Source organism: Aspergillus vadensis (genome assembly GCF_003184925.1).
Source record: "Aspergillus vadensis CBS 113365 unplaced genomic scaffold BO88scaffold_35, whole genome shotgun sequence".
NCBI classification, from domain to species: Eukaryota; Fungi; Ascomycota; class Eurotiomycetes; order Eurotiales; family Aspergillaceae; genus Aspergillus; species Aspergillus vadensis.
In genome coordinates this window covers 165,950-180,342 of record NW_020292073.1, presented here as the reverse complement: position 1 = coordinate 180,342, position 14,393 = coordinate 165,950, and the positions used below count along the sequence as shown (strand labels likewise).

Below are 14,393 nucleotides of genomic sequence, written 5' to 3'. Positions count from 1 at the left end.
GTTAATGCTGGCGTCATGAGCTGACATCAGTCCTGAAACCCCTGTGGGCTTTGTCTAAAATCTTTCCATGATGGATGTGCACTGCCTTGTTTAATCTTGGGTGAACTACAGGCAGCACAATTTTAACGCATGGGTACACGGTAATTAGTTCAACCAGGGGGGGGTAGAGGGGCTGGGGTATTGGCAAGAAGTTGTAAGGTATAGCTGTTTTGGATGTATTACTGACAGTAAGTAAGTAAGTTAGTAACTAAGTATTAGAGTAATAACAGCACAGGGATAGTACCTTCCAACGTTCATCAATGTATGAAGCTGACTTGGATAGTGGTAGTAACCAAGAGCTACAACCCAACATAAGCAAACAAACAGCACTAGCTAACTATGTTAGCTACCTCCAAGATATGTCAAAAGAAATATGCACACAACTCGGCACTCGATCACCTTATGCACCTGCTACATGTGACATCTACCCAAGTCCATCCAATGCAATCAATTCATTTCATTCCATCCCACACACCCCTACCTACTATTTCATCCCACCTGCAAAGACCATCAAATGGCAATTACTAGTTACTCCAGAACAGTGAGGGGAATGCGCGGGGTAATCAGTAGCTCCAAAGTAACTTATGTATTGACTGGACAAGGATGCCCGCAGCTCAACCCCCAGGCAGCTTAAACAAAAGTAGTACAAACCCGTCACACAGACCAGCCACCTGGTTTGCTTTTTTGATCTGTACCCATCCATAACTAGGTATGTATCTGTACATGCACGGGGGATACAAGAAGATGATCATCGCCTCTGCTATCCCATGCACCTGATCGTGTGATGATAGAATTTATATTTTAGTGTTGGTGTGCTGTGCTTAGCTTGGTTGCTGTGTTGCTGTGTTGTGTTGTCCCTGCGCACGGGGGGATGGGTGTGTGGGATGGATTTTGACTCCAATTCGGGGTTTAAGCATACTACTACTACAACAAAGAACGGGATGGGGCATGCACGGGGAATTCTGTAAAAAAAAAAAAAAATTGGAGAAATTCTTCATACTTAAGTACTTCACCTATATGAGATCCATCCTACTCATAGAATGAATACTTTTCTCCTACTATAGTTATAGTAGTCAATAGGGGAATGGTCAACTACTTACAAAATAATCACAGTATCCGTCCACACACCAACATTAAATCCAGCATAAACTTAATCCTCCCTATAATATGCATTATATATTCCCCTCCCTCCCCCATTCTAGCCCGTAAACAACTATGATCACCATGCCAAGCTTCACCGGAAATCTACTGTCGGTGCCCGAGAGCGAGCGAGAGTGAGAAGCCCTGGTATTATTACAGTATACGAAACATTTCCGCGGTGTTTTGATACTGTATATATTACTCATACAAACATACCGTATTTACCGGGTTTGGGGTTGGAAACGGATACATGATGTAATTATGCACAAGTTATGCAGTCTGCTTAACTCTACTAACTGTACCCTAAGATATATGCATGTAGGTAGACCTAGATGAATCTTATACTATACACGCACACATTGTATAACATACCTGATCGAGCTAAATTGATCCCCCTCCATCCCCCCTAACCTTCCCTCAGAGTTATTTCCGGTATCTTAATACCATCCGACACTCCCCAATATAGAAGACTGATTGATTACTGTGTATATCAAACGCTAGAACCAAATAGCGGGATTCCAGAAACGCTTGGCAAATAGTAATCAGGAACCACACGTATCCCGCACATACATACATAAACCCACGATGAGTGAATTTCCAGATGATCCCAACTCAATCAACACTATACTATACCTCTTACCAAGCCACATTTCAGTAGTAAACAAGTTTAATTCTTTCCCTGAATAGCTTGCTTGGCTGAAACTCAAGCTGCCGCCAATGCTGATTAATGCATTATCATCATTAGTAACTAACCCCCCTCAGCCAGCCCATGGAAACTTCCAGTCCCCGGGACGGAGACTTTTTTTTTTTTTTTACTTTCTTCACTAGTGAGTCAATGTAGCAGGCTAGCAGCACGGAGACTTTTCTTTGCTCAAACTAACTACATACTAACTAGTCATAGTCTACACACATTCACACGGAGAGGCAAGAACCACTGCGGATATTGCGGATATAACGGTCCAATCCCGGTGCCTGTATACCCGCACCTTAACTAGGAGAGGTCTTTGGTTAGGTCGGTTGGCTCCATCTGTACAGTGCGCGGAAAATGAATTGATTGATTGTTGCTAGTTTAGTCTGACAAGGCCCGATCTGGTAATGGGTGTGGATCTCCACATGCAAAATATCCACCCACCTGAGGCTTTTTCATTCCATAGAAACACCACAATCCACACTGTTTGTCTTCTGCTTCAGGTGGATCTCCTCCATAAGCCCGTTTCGTTTCAATCTGGGCTTTGCTCTTGCTTACTAGACCCGCTTCGGATACATATCACGGGTGATAAGGATAAATCGGCACGCTGTGATCATGTGATGCTATGGATAATCGGATGATTGCCAAGACATTTTTTTCAGATCAAAAAGAAAATATGAATAATGTCAAAAATTTTCATGGCTAGTGATCCGCGGAATTAAAGACGGAGAATTCCGTAGTTCTAGATAGAGAATGGATGTCCCTGCCTCGGCGACGTACATCCATGCCCATGCCGAGCCTAGGCACTAACCATTCTCTCCACCGACCGGCCGTTTATTGATTCACTGTGGCATGACTCTTTCCCGGCAGTTTACCTCGGGTCCTCGTTGTAATTCTGGTTCTGTTTTGGTTCACTCCCTCCAGGCCTTATACACGATGGTACTACCGTACTTCTTTCCCTTCGGGAGAACGACCGTGTGCCGCCATCCGGGCTCATTGACCGCATTGACAAACCGACTGGGCTCGATGCAGAACCCCGCAAATGGGCCCCGACTCGGCTTCCCGTCTGTTTCGGGTACATCGATGCCTTGGCCCGTGTAGAATTGGAATGCCGGCTCTGTGCTGTGCACTTGCAGGTGCAGGCGCGTGTCTGAGTGGTGGAACTCGGCCAGCAGGCGGAGGGGCTCACCCCGCGTATCGAGGGGAATGCGGGACAGGTCGCGGTCCATGACGAAAACATCGTCGAACTGGTTCTGCGGGCCGAAGGTGAATTCCTTGGTGACTTCGCTGGGGTAGGGCTTGATGGGGCCCAGTGGGATGCCGTTCTCTAGTGGTAGGTAGTCCTGTGTTGATAATTTACTGATGGTGCCTTCGGTGGTTGGGCCGCCGTTGAGGTTGAAGTAGCTGTTCGGACGGTCAATATTTTATCGCCCAACCGATGCAGTGAAAAAGAAGAAAGAGCAGACATACCTGTGGTTGGTCAAGTTAACAACCGTCTCATTGCACTCATCGCCCACCAACTCAGCCTCATATTCAATCTTCAGCACCGACGTAGTCTTGCCATTCTCCACCTCCTCACTCGTGGTATAGTAGACCCTGAACTCCACCGTGCCCGGGTATCCTGCCTCCCCGTCACGGCTCAGATACGTATACAGCAGGGTAATCTTCCCATCGCGGTTCAACACCGTTGGACCATCGAATTCGCAGCGACCCCATCCGCGGCTACCGCCGTGCAGCGCATTGGGAGGGTCGTTCAATTCGAGTTGATACGACTGTCCGTTGAGGTTCTGAATAACACCGTCTTTGATGCGGTTGGCAACACGCCCGATATTCGCGCCGAACCAGGGGGAGTTGTGCTTCTCGTAGTCTTCTTTCGTGACGAAACCCTGAACAATGTTTTGTCCGTCCACGTTGAATTCCTGGATGATGGCGCCGAGGGAGAGGAACTTGGCGGAGGTTTTGTCGCCCATTTTGACTGAGTGCGCTGAATTCTTGCTGTATCTCTGATCTTTCTAGTGAGTTGGGCGTGTCTAGTGAGGGGCAATTGAAACTTTTGATGGAAAAAAAGTAAGACAGTAGTCGATATATGAAGAGGGGTGGTCACTCACTTTCCGCCCGCTACCCCGCAATTCTGCTCCAACTGGAGAAATCGCGACCAATACGACAGAGGCTCACGCTAAAGAGCTTACGTGCTTCAATCACTTGGATTGGTGCAAAGATAAGATAGATAGACCCTTCTTACTGCGAGGCTCATTTAAACTCGGTTAAATTTCCAGGATCCCCATGCCTGAATGCCATCTTGTGCCTTGTTCTTCTCGCATATTAGGCTAAACCGCACGTCGTAGCATGTGGTGGATTTGCCGAATCGGGTAATCTTCCGGATGTTTTGTGCCTCAGGCAGATAGATGCCGCCATGTCAGTAGAGTAAGGAGTTCGATCATAGCTATCCATAGCTTGGACTGGATATGCTTCAGAATAAACTGTGGCTGGTCGGAACTTCATCATATTAGTAGTTTAAAACTTTATACTAAGGTTTTGTTTTAGACATCATGATCAAACTAGTCCCTTGGCTTGACTACCTGCCATTCCTTCCGGCGGGATACTGCTTACGCTATAAGAGGAGCAGCGTGGGATGGATCGAGAGTTAGCTAACTAGTAGTCGGCATCCCACTCTCTCCCTCACTCCCATCCACAGGCAATATCCGGGGTCCTACATCGAACAAGAAATAGCAAGCTACCAACCCAGTCACTAGACTACAGTGCACGCTCACTTCCCAAGGGTCCCCGCAAAATTATGGATGGTTAGTTAATTATCTGACACAATAATGACTCATTCCGAAGGGCTTGCGAGATGCGCCAATTTGACCGTTGAACGGCTGCAGGGACCAAGCTCCTAAATCCTTAATACTATAACCTAAGTTGATGGTTACTTGATAGTAAAAGAACAAAAGAACTAACTCAGTGGGAGGGCCGTAGGTGGGATTAGGTTACGAGATGGATTAAATACAGACAAAACAATGAGACAGACCGTAAATAACCGTATGTCATGTCATACCACAACATACTGCCAACTACTACTAGTGTCGGGATGACAATACACGCAGGTCCGAAACGTGGAGTTAAGGCGAACAACCGCTCCGAAGCTGACAAGAAGGTTCCATCAGTCAATTGAACTTACGGTCACTCAACTAATCAATTCCAGCCGTAACTACTAACTGAAACCTCGGGTCGGCCTCCGCGGAGCTTGGGGCTTCCGTGCCGAGTCCGCAATCCGCTGATTCAGCGCTTTTAACCAAACTGTGGAAGCGAGAACGAGATACTTCCTCTTTTTATTATTCAATCACAAGAATAAATGTATTGGCATAGAATGGGATAGTGTGAACCAAGTTTCATCTATAATTGAAGACGATCTTTTTCTTCACTGCTCTGTGGGTTTAACCCCTGAGAAAGACCAAACTGTGGCGGCACTCTTGCCACCTGGACAGCCCTATCTTTGTAATAGTAGCTCTTTGCTTTTTGATAATCCCGTCCCTACATACGGTAGTTGATGAGTACTCGATTTAGCCACGGCAATTGAGATGGATGCTATAATGCTTTTGCTGGGCATTAATCTCATCCCATTCTTGCATTTCCATTTGCAACTTGGCTGAATTGGCATATGCCATATGGCATATGACCTCGTAAGAAGCACAGCACTAGGTAGAAATCGCGCGGCCCCCGGGAACCGCAAGAACCGTTGCATCGGCATTCGGCATTGCTAAAAGGAACCCCTTTATGTTAATAAATACTACACAACACTAAGAAGTACCGGGAACCCCTATACCATGCATTGATAGACAGCCTGGCCCAGTGCCATTAGAGTAACTCCGAGAGAGAGATGTTCTCCGGAAGTAACTGAATGCTTAGCACCAATAGGACATGTGATGACAAGCATGCAATGGTGGCTTTGGGAAATCCTGATCTCACCATGAGTTCAGGATTAGAAATCCGTCGATCGGGCTGTACTGTATAGTGGCTGAGCCGTCTAACCCCATATCAAAGCGTCCATTGTCCACTTGACAACAACATTACCACACCCTGATGTGAGCGCTGCATGCAGATGTTCTGGGGAATGTGTGTGTTGGTGGTCCGCGATGACTACTGACTAGTCCACAGTAGTGGTAATGCAGTGACCTACTGACGGGCCCCCGGGGGTGCATTACCCGTTTGGGAGTCACTTGCCCTCCCATTATTTGGATGATTATTGCCAGACAAGACAATTGCTTTTGTGTCTTGAAAGGGGGCTGACTGGATCAACCGTGCTCTACTCTGTAGACACACTGCAGTTAACCCTCACAGTCCAGTCCCGTCGGGAAGAGGGATCATGAATGGGGCTATCTCTCCATTTTGGGGGACCAGTGTCCATCACCTGGATCAGGAAGACGGAACGGAATTAGGGAGATGGGGACCGTGAAGAAAAGAAATTATAGGGAAAAAGGAAAAAATTTGTAAATTCGTAGCTCTACACGTGGAACGACAGGAGATGGACAGCTTCCATTGCCAGTAGAATATCACGCCGAATCCTCCGTAATCCGGAGGGAAATCAAGGTTCAGTCCCTTCCTGGCAAAGAGTGGGCGTATTCCGATGGGAACTCGGATGTCGAACCAGGTAAGCGATGCTTATTGCCTGGACACTGGCACACTGACACACGGTCGGGAGGTCGGCATTTCGGCCTGTGTGCTGGTCCGCCCGTGGCTGACCAGCAATATCCACTCAACTGTCTATCCACAGAGGCAGATGAGGCAAAGGCTCCATGGAAGGGAAGAAGAGACGGAAATAAGAGAAGAAACAACAGGAAAAGGCAGCAATGGGAAAAAAACCTCTCCCCCTTCCCACTCATCGCTCTCCACTAGCGGGTGTGTGGGCTGGGCTGGGCTCCGTCGTGCCAGACCCAAACATCAAATTGGGCTCCGTCGTATCGAGGGTGGAGACTTTTGGACCCTCTTCGTTTTTTCATGGGGATCCATCGGCCAGGAAGACTTGTTGTTCATGAAATTCTTGTTCAGCGATCAGGTTCCCCCTCTTGACCACCACAGATAATATTGTTGCAGGAGGGCAGTAGGGTTCACTCGACGTGTCACGATCTACCTCGTATCCCCATCGGGGGCGCGTTAGTGGCCCAGCCAGTGCAGATGTGGCCGGAGATAAGGTAGAGCTGTCACCGGCCTTTAGGATTTGATTATCCATGACGTCCTCCACCACCGCATTAGTCACTCGTGAGCGGTTGGAACGTCATCTGGGCTTAACGAGCAGAAAAAGAAGGTTCCTGGCCTCGGCAGTCGGTCTCCGTTGGCCGATACGCCTTGCGCCCTAGGCAAATGTTCGGCCACTTCTCGGACAAAGGTTGAAGTAGACCAAAGTAAATAAGAAGAATGGAGAATAAATAGTATATTTTCAACGTCCGGGACATAAGAATGACATATAGAACATCCGAAAACTAGAACCAGCATCGGCAAGTATCCACGCAAAAGCATCCGCATCCAAGTAAAGAGAAAACCAACCGCCCTGCCTGTTCAAGCCTTCCAATGTTTTGTGTAAACTCCAACTCCAAAACACCTCGGCGCCTTCATCATCAAAAAAGTATAAACCAAAATAATATGTAGAGGATGCTGTCCCCACAAGAAGAGAATAAAAAAAGAATGTGATGCCAGTCACCCAAAAGAATCCAACACTGTACAGCTCATCGATTATCCTTCTGAAGGAAGGGGAGTGCTGCCATATGTTCAAAAAAGTAGTCCAATGTCGAAATGTAGCATGTATATAATACACGCGTTACGTCGTACGGCGTATGCAAAACAAATGTCAGACAAAAGAGAGACATTAATATGCTAAATCTCGTCGTATCGAAGCGATCTCAGGTCGATGCGATCTCGGGCGCATTGGCATTCAAGAACTGATTGATGTCTTCATAGTCGCCTTTGGTGTCCATATACGACGAAGAGGAAAGCATGCAGCTCATTGGTAGTTGACGGTTGAACATCGGCGAGGGAACCTGATCGTCAAAGGACAGATTCGTATAATCGGATGCACCTATTAGATCCATATCGTCGAAAGCGCCAAAGTTATTGTTGGGCCACTGTTGCGGGGTCTGGAGGGCGAGGGGATTCACGACGCCTTGCATAGTCATGGGCGCAACGAAGGCGGGATTCGTCGGTGCCATTTGAGGCTCTGATTTGATGGTGGGTCCTTGCGTTTGAGACAGTGTGCTAAAGCTGGATTGCGTACTCGAGAGCTGGCGAGCAAACGGGTCTGAGAAGCGGGAGGGCATGATAGGCGACTGCGCACTTTCTGAGCTACCGTCGGATGACTCCTGGCGTTGCATGTGTCCGGAATTCTGCCTCCAGAGATCTTGCTGCATAGCCTCAGTATTCTCTTCGAAGCGCTCACCCTTGGTCTGGTCCAAGGCGCCAAGTCGCGTAAGCAGATCGTGTGTTAGAGGATGGCCGTTGGGCTCGCATTTCAAGGGCTCTCCCGGCCAGCCTTCGCCCTCCAAGGCGCGACGGTACATTTCTTGCAGGCCATTGACCAGCCACGTTTGTTGTTGTTCAAGCATCTCGACATATCTAAAGGCGGCGGTAAGCCAGGTTAGCTAATGATACAACATGTCGACTGGGTGCAAGCTCACCCCTTGGGGTACACTTTGTCGTGAGCCTTCTTCCTCTCGCCAAAGACACAGATGGCATTATCTGTCCTGCACCGACCACATGGGTTGGATCCGTCACACTGCACCGGGTCAGTGCATCAGGACAAGCTGACGCTTGAGCCATGACTTGGCTTACCTTGGATTTCTTCAGTCTACACCGATCGCATGCCTTACAGACCCTCTTGCGGACATTACCGTCCGAATGTGAGTGGTCGGATGTAGGTGATGATTGGCGTGCCGTCATTGTGCGCATATATATTTATACTTATGGAGGTGAGGGAGGATTGGTTGCGGGTATTGAAAGGCAGATGTGGCCAGAGGAATCAAAAGAGTATCTCCCCAGTCAAGAAAAAGGTGAAAATTAAAAGAGTATCGAAAGCGCGAGTTCCAGTTCCGGTGGTTAGTTTTGTAGGTTGACTAGTCGGGTTTGCTTTTTCTCTGTTCTTTCGAAGTTTCGTTTCCCTTTCTTTTTCTTATTGCTTTTCTTATGCCTTGTCCTCGCCTATACCTTTTTCTGTGGTGCGGTGTTGCAATGATCAGTGATCGACAATACGTAAGATTGGTCGATGATATAACGAGGCCGGATGGATAAAGGTAAAAGGTGTAATGAGCAAGAGAAGGTTCAGAGGGTCGAGCCAATGCGAGAGCTCGATCGAGACAACCGCATGTAATGATTAATGATCAAGTTGAACGGTTCCAAGGACAGGATAGCGTTACAACGATCCACCGGTGGTTGGGCTAAGGCAAGGTGCGTAGTAGTAGTGAATGGTGTGGTAAAGAGGAAGTATATCTGGGAGGCAGAAGAAGGCCAGGCTTGACCAAACCGGGAGGGTCGAAGCTCTTTTAACTAGATATAAGGGAGGAGGAGTAAGACGAGGACGACGTAAAGTCAGAGTGATGATGATTGATGATGATGATAATAATAATAATTGCTACTACAGATGGGCCTGGATGATTATTTATTCGAATTAGTCTAGTCCCCATGGATTTCTTTTTTTTTTATTTTCCCTTTTAATTTTTTATTTTTTGATTAAAAATAATAGTAAGGTTGGCGGTCCTTCACGTAGGAATGGTCGCCGTCTTACCCTTGGGATTATTGACGCAGTCCAAAGGAACCAGAATGGATCGGGTCTGGCGGCGCTGGCCGATCATTGGCCGGCCACTAGAGGTCTGGAGGTTTATGCAGTGGGGCCCTTTTTCTCTGTACGGTATTGACATCGTATTAACCATTCCCCCAAAACTTGCACTGTATCATTCATAACTTTTCCTGGTACTACTACATGAACTAAACCAACTGCTTGCTTTGCTTGTTGCCTGGCTGGCTGGTTTATCGTCACACTTGTCCACTTCCTTGGGGAAACAGCGGAAAAATCTTTCTACATGAACCGGGTTAAATTCAAGGCACATATGCATTTTAAGATTTGATCCAACGTGGTGCTCCAAAGCTTCACCTGCCTCAGCAGCCACAGCGTGTCAATTCCTTGCCTATACTATTATAAGTTGGTACCTCTGAGTGAACTGAGGTAGCGCTTTCCATACTGTGTAACCATACGTCATAACCAATACGTGGATGAACCCTGCGCCGTTTGTATGTATGGTATCTTACCTGATACGGAGGAACAGGTTGAACGGATAACGGAAGTAACCAGCCCAGGCGGACGTGCTGATTGCCTGAATCGGCATCGGAGACTGCTTGACTCGGACCTCGGAGGTGCCAACTTCCTTTTTGTGCTTTGCGTGCTTTGGGGAAATTTCCTCATTGAGATATATTTCCTTTTTATTTCCCTCATGTTGGGAGGGGCCCCCAAAACGATTCAAAAACCTCAATGGCCCACCTCAGGCCGTATATCCGATCGGTACTATGAACAGGTACCTCCCATGTCTACACTCTACGGGGGTTTCCCTTCATGTACCGTAGGTGTCTGCCTTGGCTAGTGAGGCCCTACTTTTCGACTACTATAGTCTACGTAGGGTGTGGAAAAGATCTTTGGAGGAAGTAAAAGATGGGGTGGGAATACGTGGACAATCAATCACGAGGGAGAACTTAGATAATATAGACTAAACGTAGGTAGCTATAGTTGGTTTTACCTGTGCCAGCGCGTGTGATGTGTGAGACTCACTTTGAAGCAAGATGTACCTTTTCCGATGTTCAGGTACATTCATAGCTCTAGTCTCAAGCTGGTTTGCATCAAATCGCAGAATTACCGCATTCTGTGGGAATGACAGCCCAAGCCTGCATAGCCCGGCATTACGGCACAAGAATATCCACCTTGAATATATTTCCATAACCAAATACTTTTTTTTTTTTTTTTCTTTTTCGAAGCTGACCCAACTCGGCAAACCCATGCCGAACGGGTAAGACTACTTAGCTTTCGAAACCATGAATCCACTGTTCTGGAGCGGTATGTAAAGGTGTATGGACCATCGGGTGGTGGCTCCATAATGACTACTGTGAAGTGTGAACATTACCTGACACTGACAGGGTCAATAAACCCATCTCAATTCTCTCTCTCCCCCTTCGACTCCATTCAAAGTGCATCGTCAAAATCCCGATTCGGCGATCAAACACGGATTTCTTTCCCCGTCCGATATCTCTGATCGCTACTATTCTCCTAGTTCCCTCCATAGTCGTACAAGACCTGTTGATCACCAGTCTTGGCGATTGGCGCTCTCCTTCGAAAGCTTAACGGCAGACCGGATTGATTCCAATCCTTCTTTGCCACACCGTCGGCCGCCAGGTGGATGGAGCAGGGAAGAACGAATGCCGCGTTAATCCAATCGTCGGTTCCGATTGTTGTTCGTGATCAGCTTTAGTTTGGGATGATTCAATAGCCCGGTCAATCATTGTTCTTCCAATTTTACTTTCCTGCCTTGAAGCAGTAGTAGTAGCAGCTCCTCTCCACCACGAGGTGCCGTTGGAGCTATCCGCACATGACAGTCAATGACGTTGATCATCCCTCCGATGGACCATGCCACTTGCACGGTCGCAGGTCTGATTCGATTATGCCCCTGTCATTCCCCTCCAGCTTAGATTGTGGTGACAACAGGATATGATTGAATCAAGCCCAACAGGCTATTGCTCTCGAAGCCAGTTCGCGTTGCCGGAGTACGGTGCCCCCGTCCGCAAGTGCCACTGGCTCAGCTCAGGGATGACTTCATACTTGCACCACTGCCTCGGGTGCTATAGAGTGGCAGATAAGGTTTCTGATCCTGCGATCAATGACCGCTGGACTATTCTTTTTCATGTTGATCCATGCCCGTTTTCTACAATGTACCAATAGGTGCCCCATCGAAAATGCCGAGTGTCGCTTAATTCCCGAAGCGGCTATGCTACTCGGGATTGGATTGAACCTTGCACCTGAAGCACGATCGATGCTGGTTCTTGCTTTCAGGGGTTCGACGATTGCAGAATATGCTGTCCATAGCCAAACACTGAAAATCGATTACAGATCGCTGATACATGCTACTCTCTCGGGTCTAGACCATGCGATAGTGTCAAGTCCGCCAGCCATGATAGCGTCATCCCGCAGTGCTCTACCAATCTTGACCCCACCACTACCGCTGCTGAGTGCTGACATGGATGCACTCGGTTTTCCACTTCCGTCGGGATGCGGCAGGGAGACCATGTGTGCCGTGAGAGGTTGCTGATAAGATATAGCGATGCATTGTCTGCCCCTTGTCGCCCGGATTGCAGGTTAGTGTCCTGCAACTGATGAGAAAGCTCGCCGGTGACCTCATTGTTAATTAATCCATGCTCTGCTCCTGTGACAGCCATCGGATTCTACTAGCAGTCTTGTGTTTTCTCAAAACATGCCGATCTATCCGTCTATGCAAACTAAACGTCAATAAAGTAGATGATGGAACTTGCATTTGAGGATGCATCAACAGGTTAACGGTCGGGATTGAAATCAGCTGAGTAAGTAGTATACAAAAGGGGGTATAATGTCGAAATGTTAATACAAAGAAGGATGGACGACCGCGATAGGCAGACCTGCAGCCTAACAACAACTCATGCGCTTCCATATGCTTGCCTTTGCAGGCTTGGGTGGCTTGTTCTGCCCCGATCCTATTGCCTCTGGTTGAAGATGGCCCTTCTCGCCTGGATCCTGACGTGCACGTTTACCTCCAAAGAGCCCACGAAGACCACTCTGTCGTTTCTGTGTGCGCTTCTGCGATTCTCCCTTACCTTCCTTGCTAACAACCGTGTCAGCAGGGGATTTTGCAGCTGTCGCAGGCTCGCCCCTTTGAGCGGCTTGACTGGTCGGAGGACCCTTCTGGTAGTGTAGTCGACGGGCCTCGACGACCCGACGGACTAGGACTGCGAGAGTGTTAGCTCCTGGCAAGCGTATATGCCTGGCTCGATAGTGGTAAGAGGCTTACGGGCAAAGGTTTCCTCGATGTTGACCATCTCCCTGGCGCTGGTCTCCATGAAACCGCAACCGTGTTTTCGGGCATACTCCAGGCCTTCCCGTGAACTAATGACTCTGTTGTCCTTGAGATCGCACTTGTTCCCTGCGACAATCTTGACCGGTGGTGGCATGCCCACATCGAGGCCATCTGCACTGGCCCCCAACTCCTTGCGCAACCGATCATTGTCCTCAAGGCGTTGTTCGGTTTCGATCTCAATCATGTCCATGAAGTAATCCAAAGCGCCTAAGCTCGATTTGTTGGTGATGTCGTACACCAGAAGAAAGGCGTCGGATCTCAGGTTGGAAGCCGCCCATAAGCCGCGATACTCTTCCTGGCCGGCCGTGTCGGTGATGGATAGGAAGTATGGCACGCCATCGACCACGCGCGTAACCGAATATGAATCCTCTGCACGGTTCAACCAGATCGCCCGATGTCAGTAATTGTTAGACTGGATATAGCGCAGAGCAAGACCAGCGAGGAGGGTATACCGATTGTAGGGTCGTATCTACCACATTGTTCTGAGTTAGCATGCCGGACACTTCTCGACAACATGTGATGTTCGGAGTCTATCTGCAAGACTTACTCATGAATCCACTGACTCCGCACCAGGCGCAAGGTGATGGATGATTTTCCTAGCGGCCATCAGCGATAAGGTTCTTCCCCCTTGTAGCCCCGCAGTCCCTGCGCCGGAATGACGAAAGAAACATGAGGCTTCAAGAGATGGGGTTGCACAGCATACCGCATCCACCATCGCCGCAGATGGTGATGGAGATCTTGTCGGTGGCGTCGGCCATGGTGAGGGAGTGCGGGTAGATAGATCGGTGTCGGGGATGCGCACGCGACGGCGGGTCCAGTAGTAACAAACAGAGAGAGACAAGGGTCAATGGTTGTGTAACGAGCGAATTTTGACCCTGAAGCTAGTCGGCTAACCCGATTCTCCTACCACCAAAAGGTGGGTGTCTGAATGTATCCTTTCGCAAAAATGTTTTTTTGAGTCCGCGTCAAGTAGATGGAAATGCGACTGGACCCGAGAGGGGCGTTACAGGGGCAGTGTGAGGCGAGCTGTGTGGTGTGGCCTGGCGGAACGGACAAAACACCGAGGCAGTTTGGGGATGAGAGTGAAAGAACAGGGTATAAGAATGTGGACGAAGTTTATCTGACAGAAGTTGCGACTCGAGTTTTTCAAGCACTGACTCGGAGTAAGGGGGGGGGGAGAGAGGAATGATGGGAGAAAGGATTCCCCAACGTGGGCAAATCTCAGACGCCGACGGAGCGAAGCGCCGCCCCTTTGGGGGTCCATTTCGGTGATTGCGGATGGCCGATCACTGGGTGGTGATGATATTAAAGATGGTGATGATTGATAAGGGAGAGTAGGATAGATAGAAATCTATTGTGGACCAGGAGAATACAATTGATCAGAGGAATGAATCGTT

The 14,393-nt window shown here is 48.4% G+C and overlaps 5 protein-coding genes across 5 annotated transcripts; 1 reads left to right on the top strand and 4 right to left on the bottom strand.

Annotated features, from left to right (window-relative positions):
- Positions 1-2,476: 2,476 nt before the first annotated feature.
- BO88DRAFT_192314 (aldose 1-epimerase) lies at positions 2,477-4,042 on the bottom strand. Its single transcript, XM_025701828.1, has 3 exons — positions 3,976-4,042; positions 3,338-3,917; positions 2,477-3,271 (listed from the first exon to the last, which is right to left on the bottom strand). The coding sequence occupies exons 2-3, from the start codon at positions 3,835-3,837 to the stop codon at positions 2,779-2,781; spliced, it is 993 nt and encodes a 330-aa protein (XP_025557689.1). The 5' UTR covers positions 3,838-3,917; positions 3,976-4,042; the 3' UTR covers positions 2,477-2,778.
- Positions 4,043-5,960: 1,918 nt separating this feature from the next.
- On the top strand, positions 5,961-7,274 carry BO88DRAFT_430065 (uncharacterized protein; the record flags this gene model as incomplete). Its single annotated transcript, XM_025709212.1, has 6 exons — positions 5,961-5,980; positions 6,037-6,136; positions 6,206-6,316; positions 6,398-6,515; positions 6,761-6,889; positions 7,129-7,274. 6 exons carry the CDS (start codon positions 5,961-5,963, stop codon positions 7,272-7,274), a joined length of 624 nt encoding a protein of 207 aa, XP_025557688.1.
- A 487-nt stretch (positions 7,275-7,761) lies between these two features.
- On the bottom strand, positions 7,762-8,803 carry BO88DRAFT_398355 (Zn(II)2Cys6 transcription factor domain-containing protein; the record flags this gene model as incomplete). The annotated part of the gene is made up of 4 exons (XM_025705315.1): positions 7,762-8,113; positions 8,153-8,470; positions 8,533-8,630; positions 8,687-8,803. 4 exons carry the CDS (start codon positions 8,801-8,803, stop codon positions 7,762-7,764), a joined length of 885 nt encoding a protein of 294 aa, XP_025557687.1.
- An 833-nt stretch (positions 8,804-9,636) lies between these two features.
- Positions 9,637-10,618, bottom strand: BO88DRAFT_475496 (uncharacterized protein). Its single transcript, XM_025711876.1, has 4 exons — positions 10,157-10,618; positions 10,042-10,088; positions 9,842-9,926; positions 9,637-9,712 (listed from the first exon to the last, which is right to left on the bottom strand). The coding sequence occupies exons 1-4, from the start codon at positions 10,338-10,340 to the stop codon at positions 9,699-9,701; spliced, it is 330 nt and encodes a 109-aa protein (XP_025557686.1). The 5' UTR covers positions 10,341-10,618; the 3' UTR covers positions 9,637-9,698.
- A 1,755-nt stretch (positions 10,619-12,373) lies between these two features.
- On the bottom strand, positions 12,374-13,876 carry BO88DRAFT_192178 (putative RAS small monomeric GTPase). The gene is made up of 5 exons (XM_025701827.1): positions 13,700-13,876; positions 13,544-13,592; positions 13,449-13,465; positions 12,931-13,365; positions 12,374-12,868 (listed from the first exon to the last, which is right to left on the bottom strand). Exons 1-5 carry the CDS (start codon positions 13,752-13,754, stop codon positions 12,549-12,551), a joined length of 876 nt encoding a protein of 291 aa, XP_025557685.1. The 5' UTR covers positions 13,755-13,876; the 3' UTR covers positions 12,374-12,548.
- Between the last annotated feature and the right edge of the window lie 517 nt (positions 13,877-14,393).

Bases quoted from the DNA above. Each gene is read 5' to 3' on its own strand.
- BO88DRAFT_192314 (XM_025701828.1), bottom strand. From the start codon at position 3,837: ATGGGCGACAAAACCTCCGCCAAGTTCCTCTCCCTCGGCGCCATCATC. The intron at 3,272-3,337 runs GTATGTCTGCTC...CCGTCCGAACAG, and splicing joins GTTAACTTGACCAACCACAG to CTACTTCAACCTCAACGGCG.
- BO88DRAFT_475496 (XM_025711876.1), bottom strand. From the start codon at position 10,340: ATGAGGGAAATAAAAAGGAAATATATCTCAATGAGGAAATTTCCCCAA. The intron at 10,089-10,156 runs GTAAGATACCAT...ATGGTTACACAG, and splicing joins AACCTGTTCCTCCGTATCAG to TATGGAAAGCGCTACCTCAG. The intron at 9,927-10,041 runs GTATAGGCAAGG...CGGTTCATGTAG, and splicing joins AGAGGTACCAACTTATAATA to AAAGATTTTTCCGCTGTTTC.
- BO88DRAFT_192178 (XM_025701827.1), bottom strand. From the start codon at position 13,754: ATGGCCGACGCCACCGACAAGATCTCCATCACCATCTGCGGCGATGGT. The intron at 13,593-13,699 runs GTATGCTGTGCA...GATGGCCGCTAG, and splicing joins CTGCGGCGATGGTGGATGCG to GAAAATCATCCATCACCTTG. The intron at 12,869-12,930 runs GTAAGCCTCTTA...ACACTCTCGCAG, and splicing joins CATCGAGGAAACCTTTGCCC to TCCTAGTCCGTCGGGTCGTC.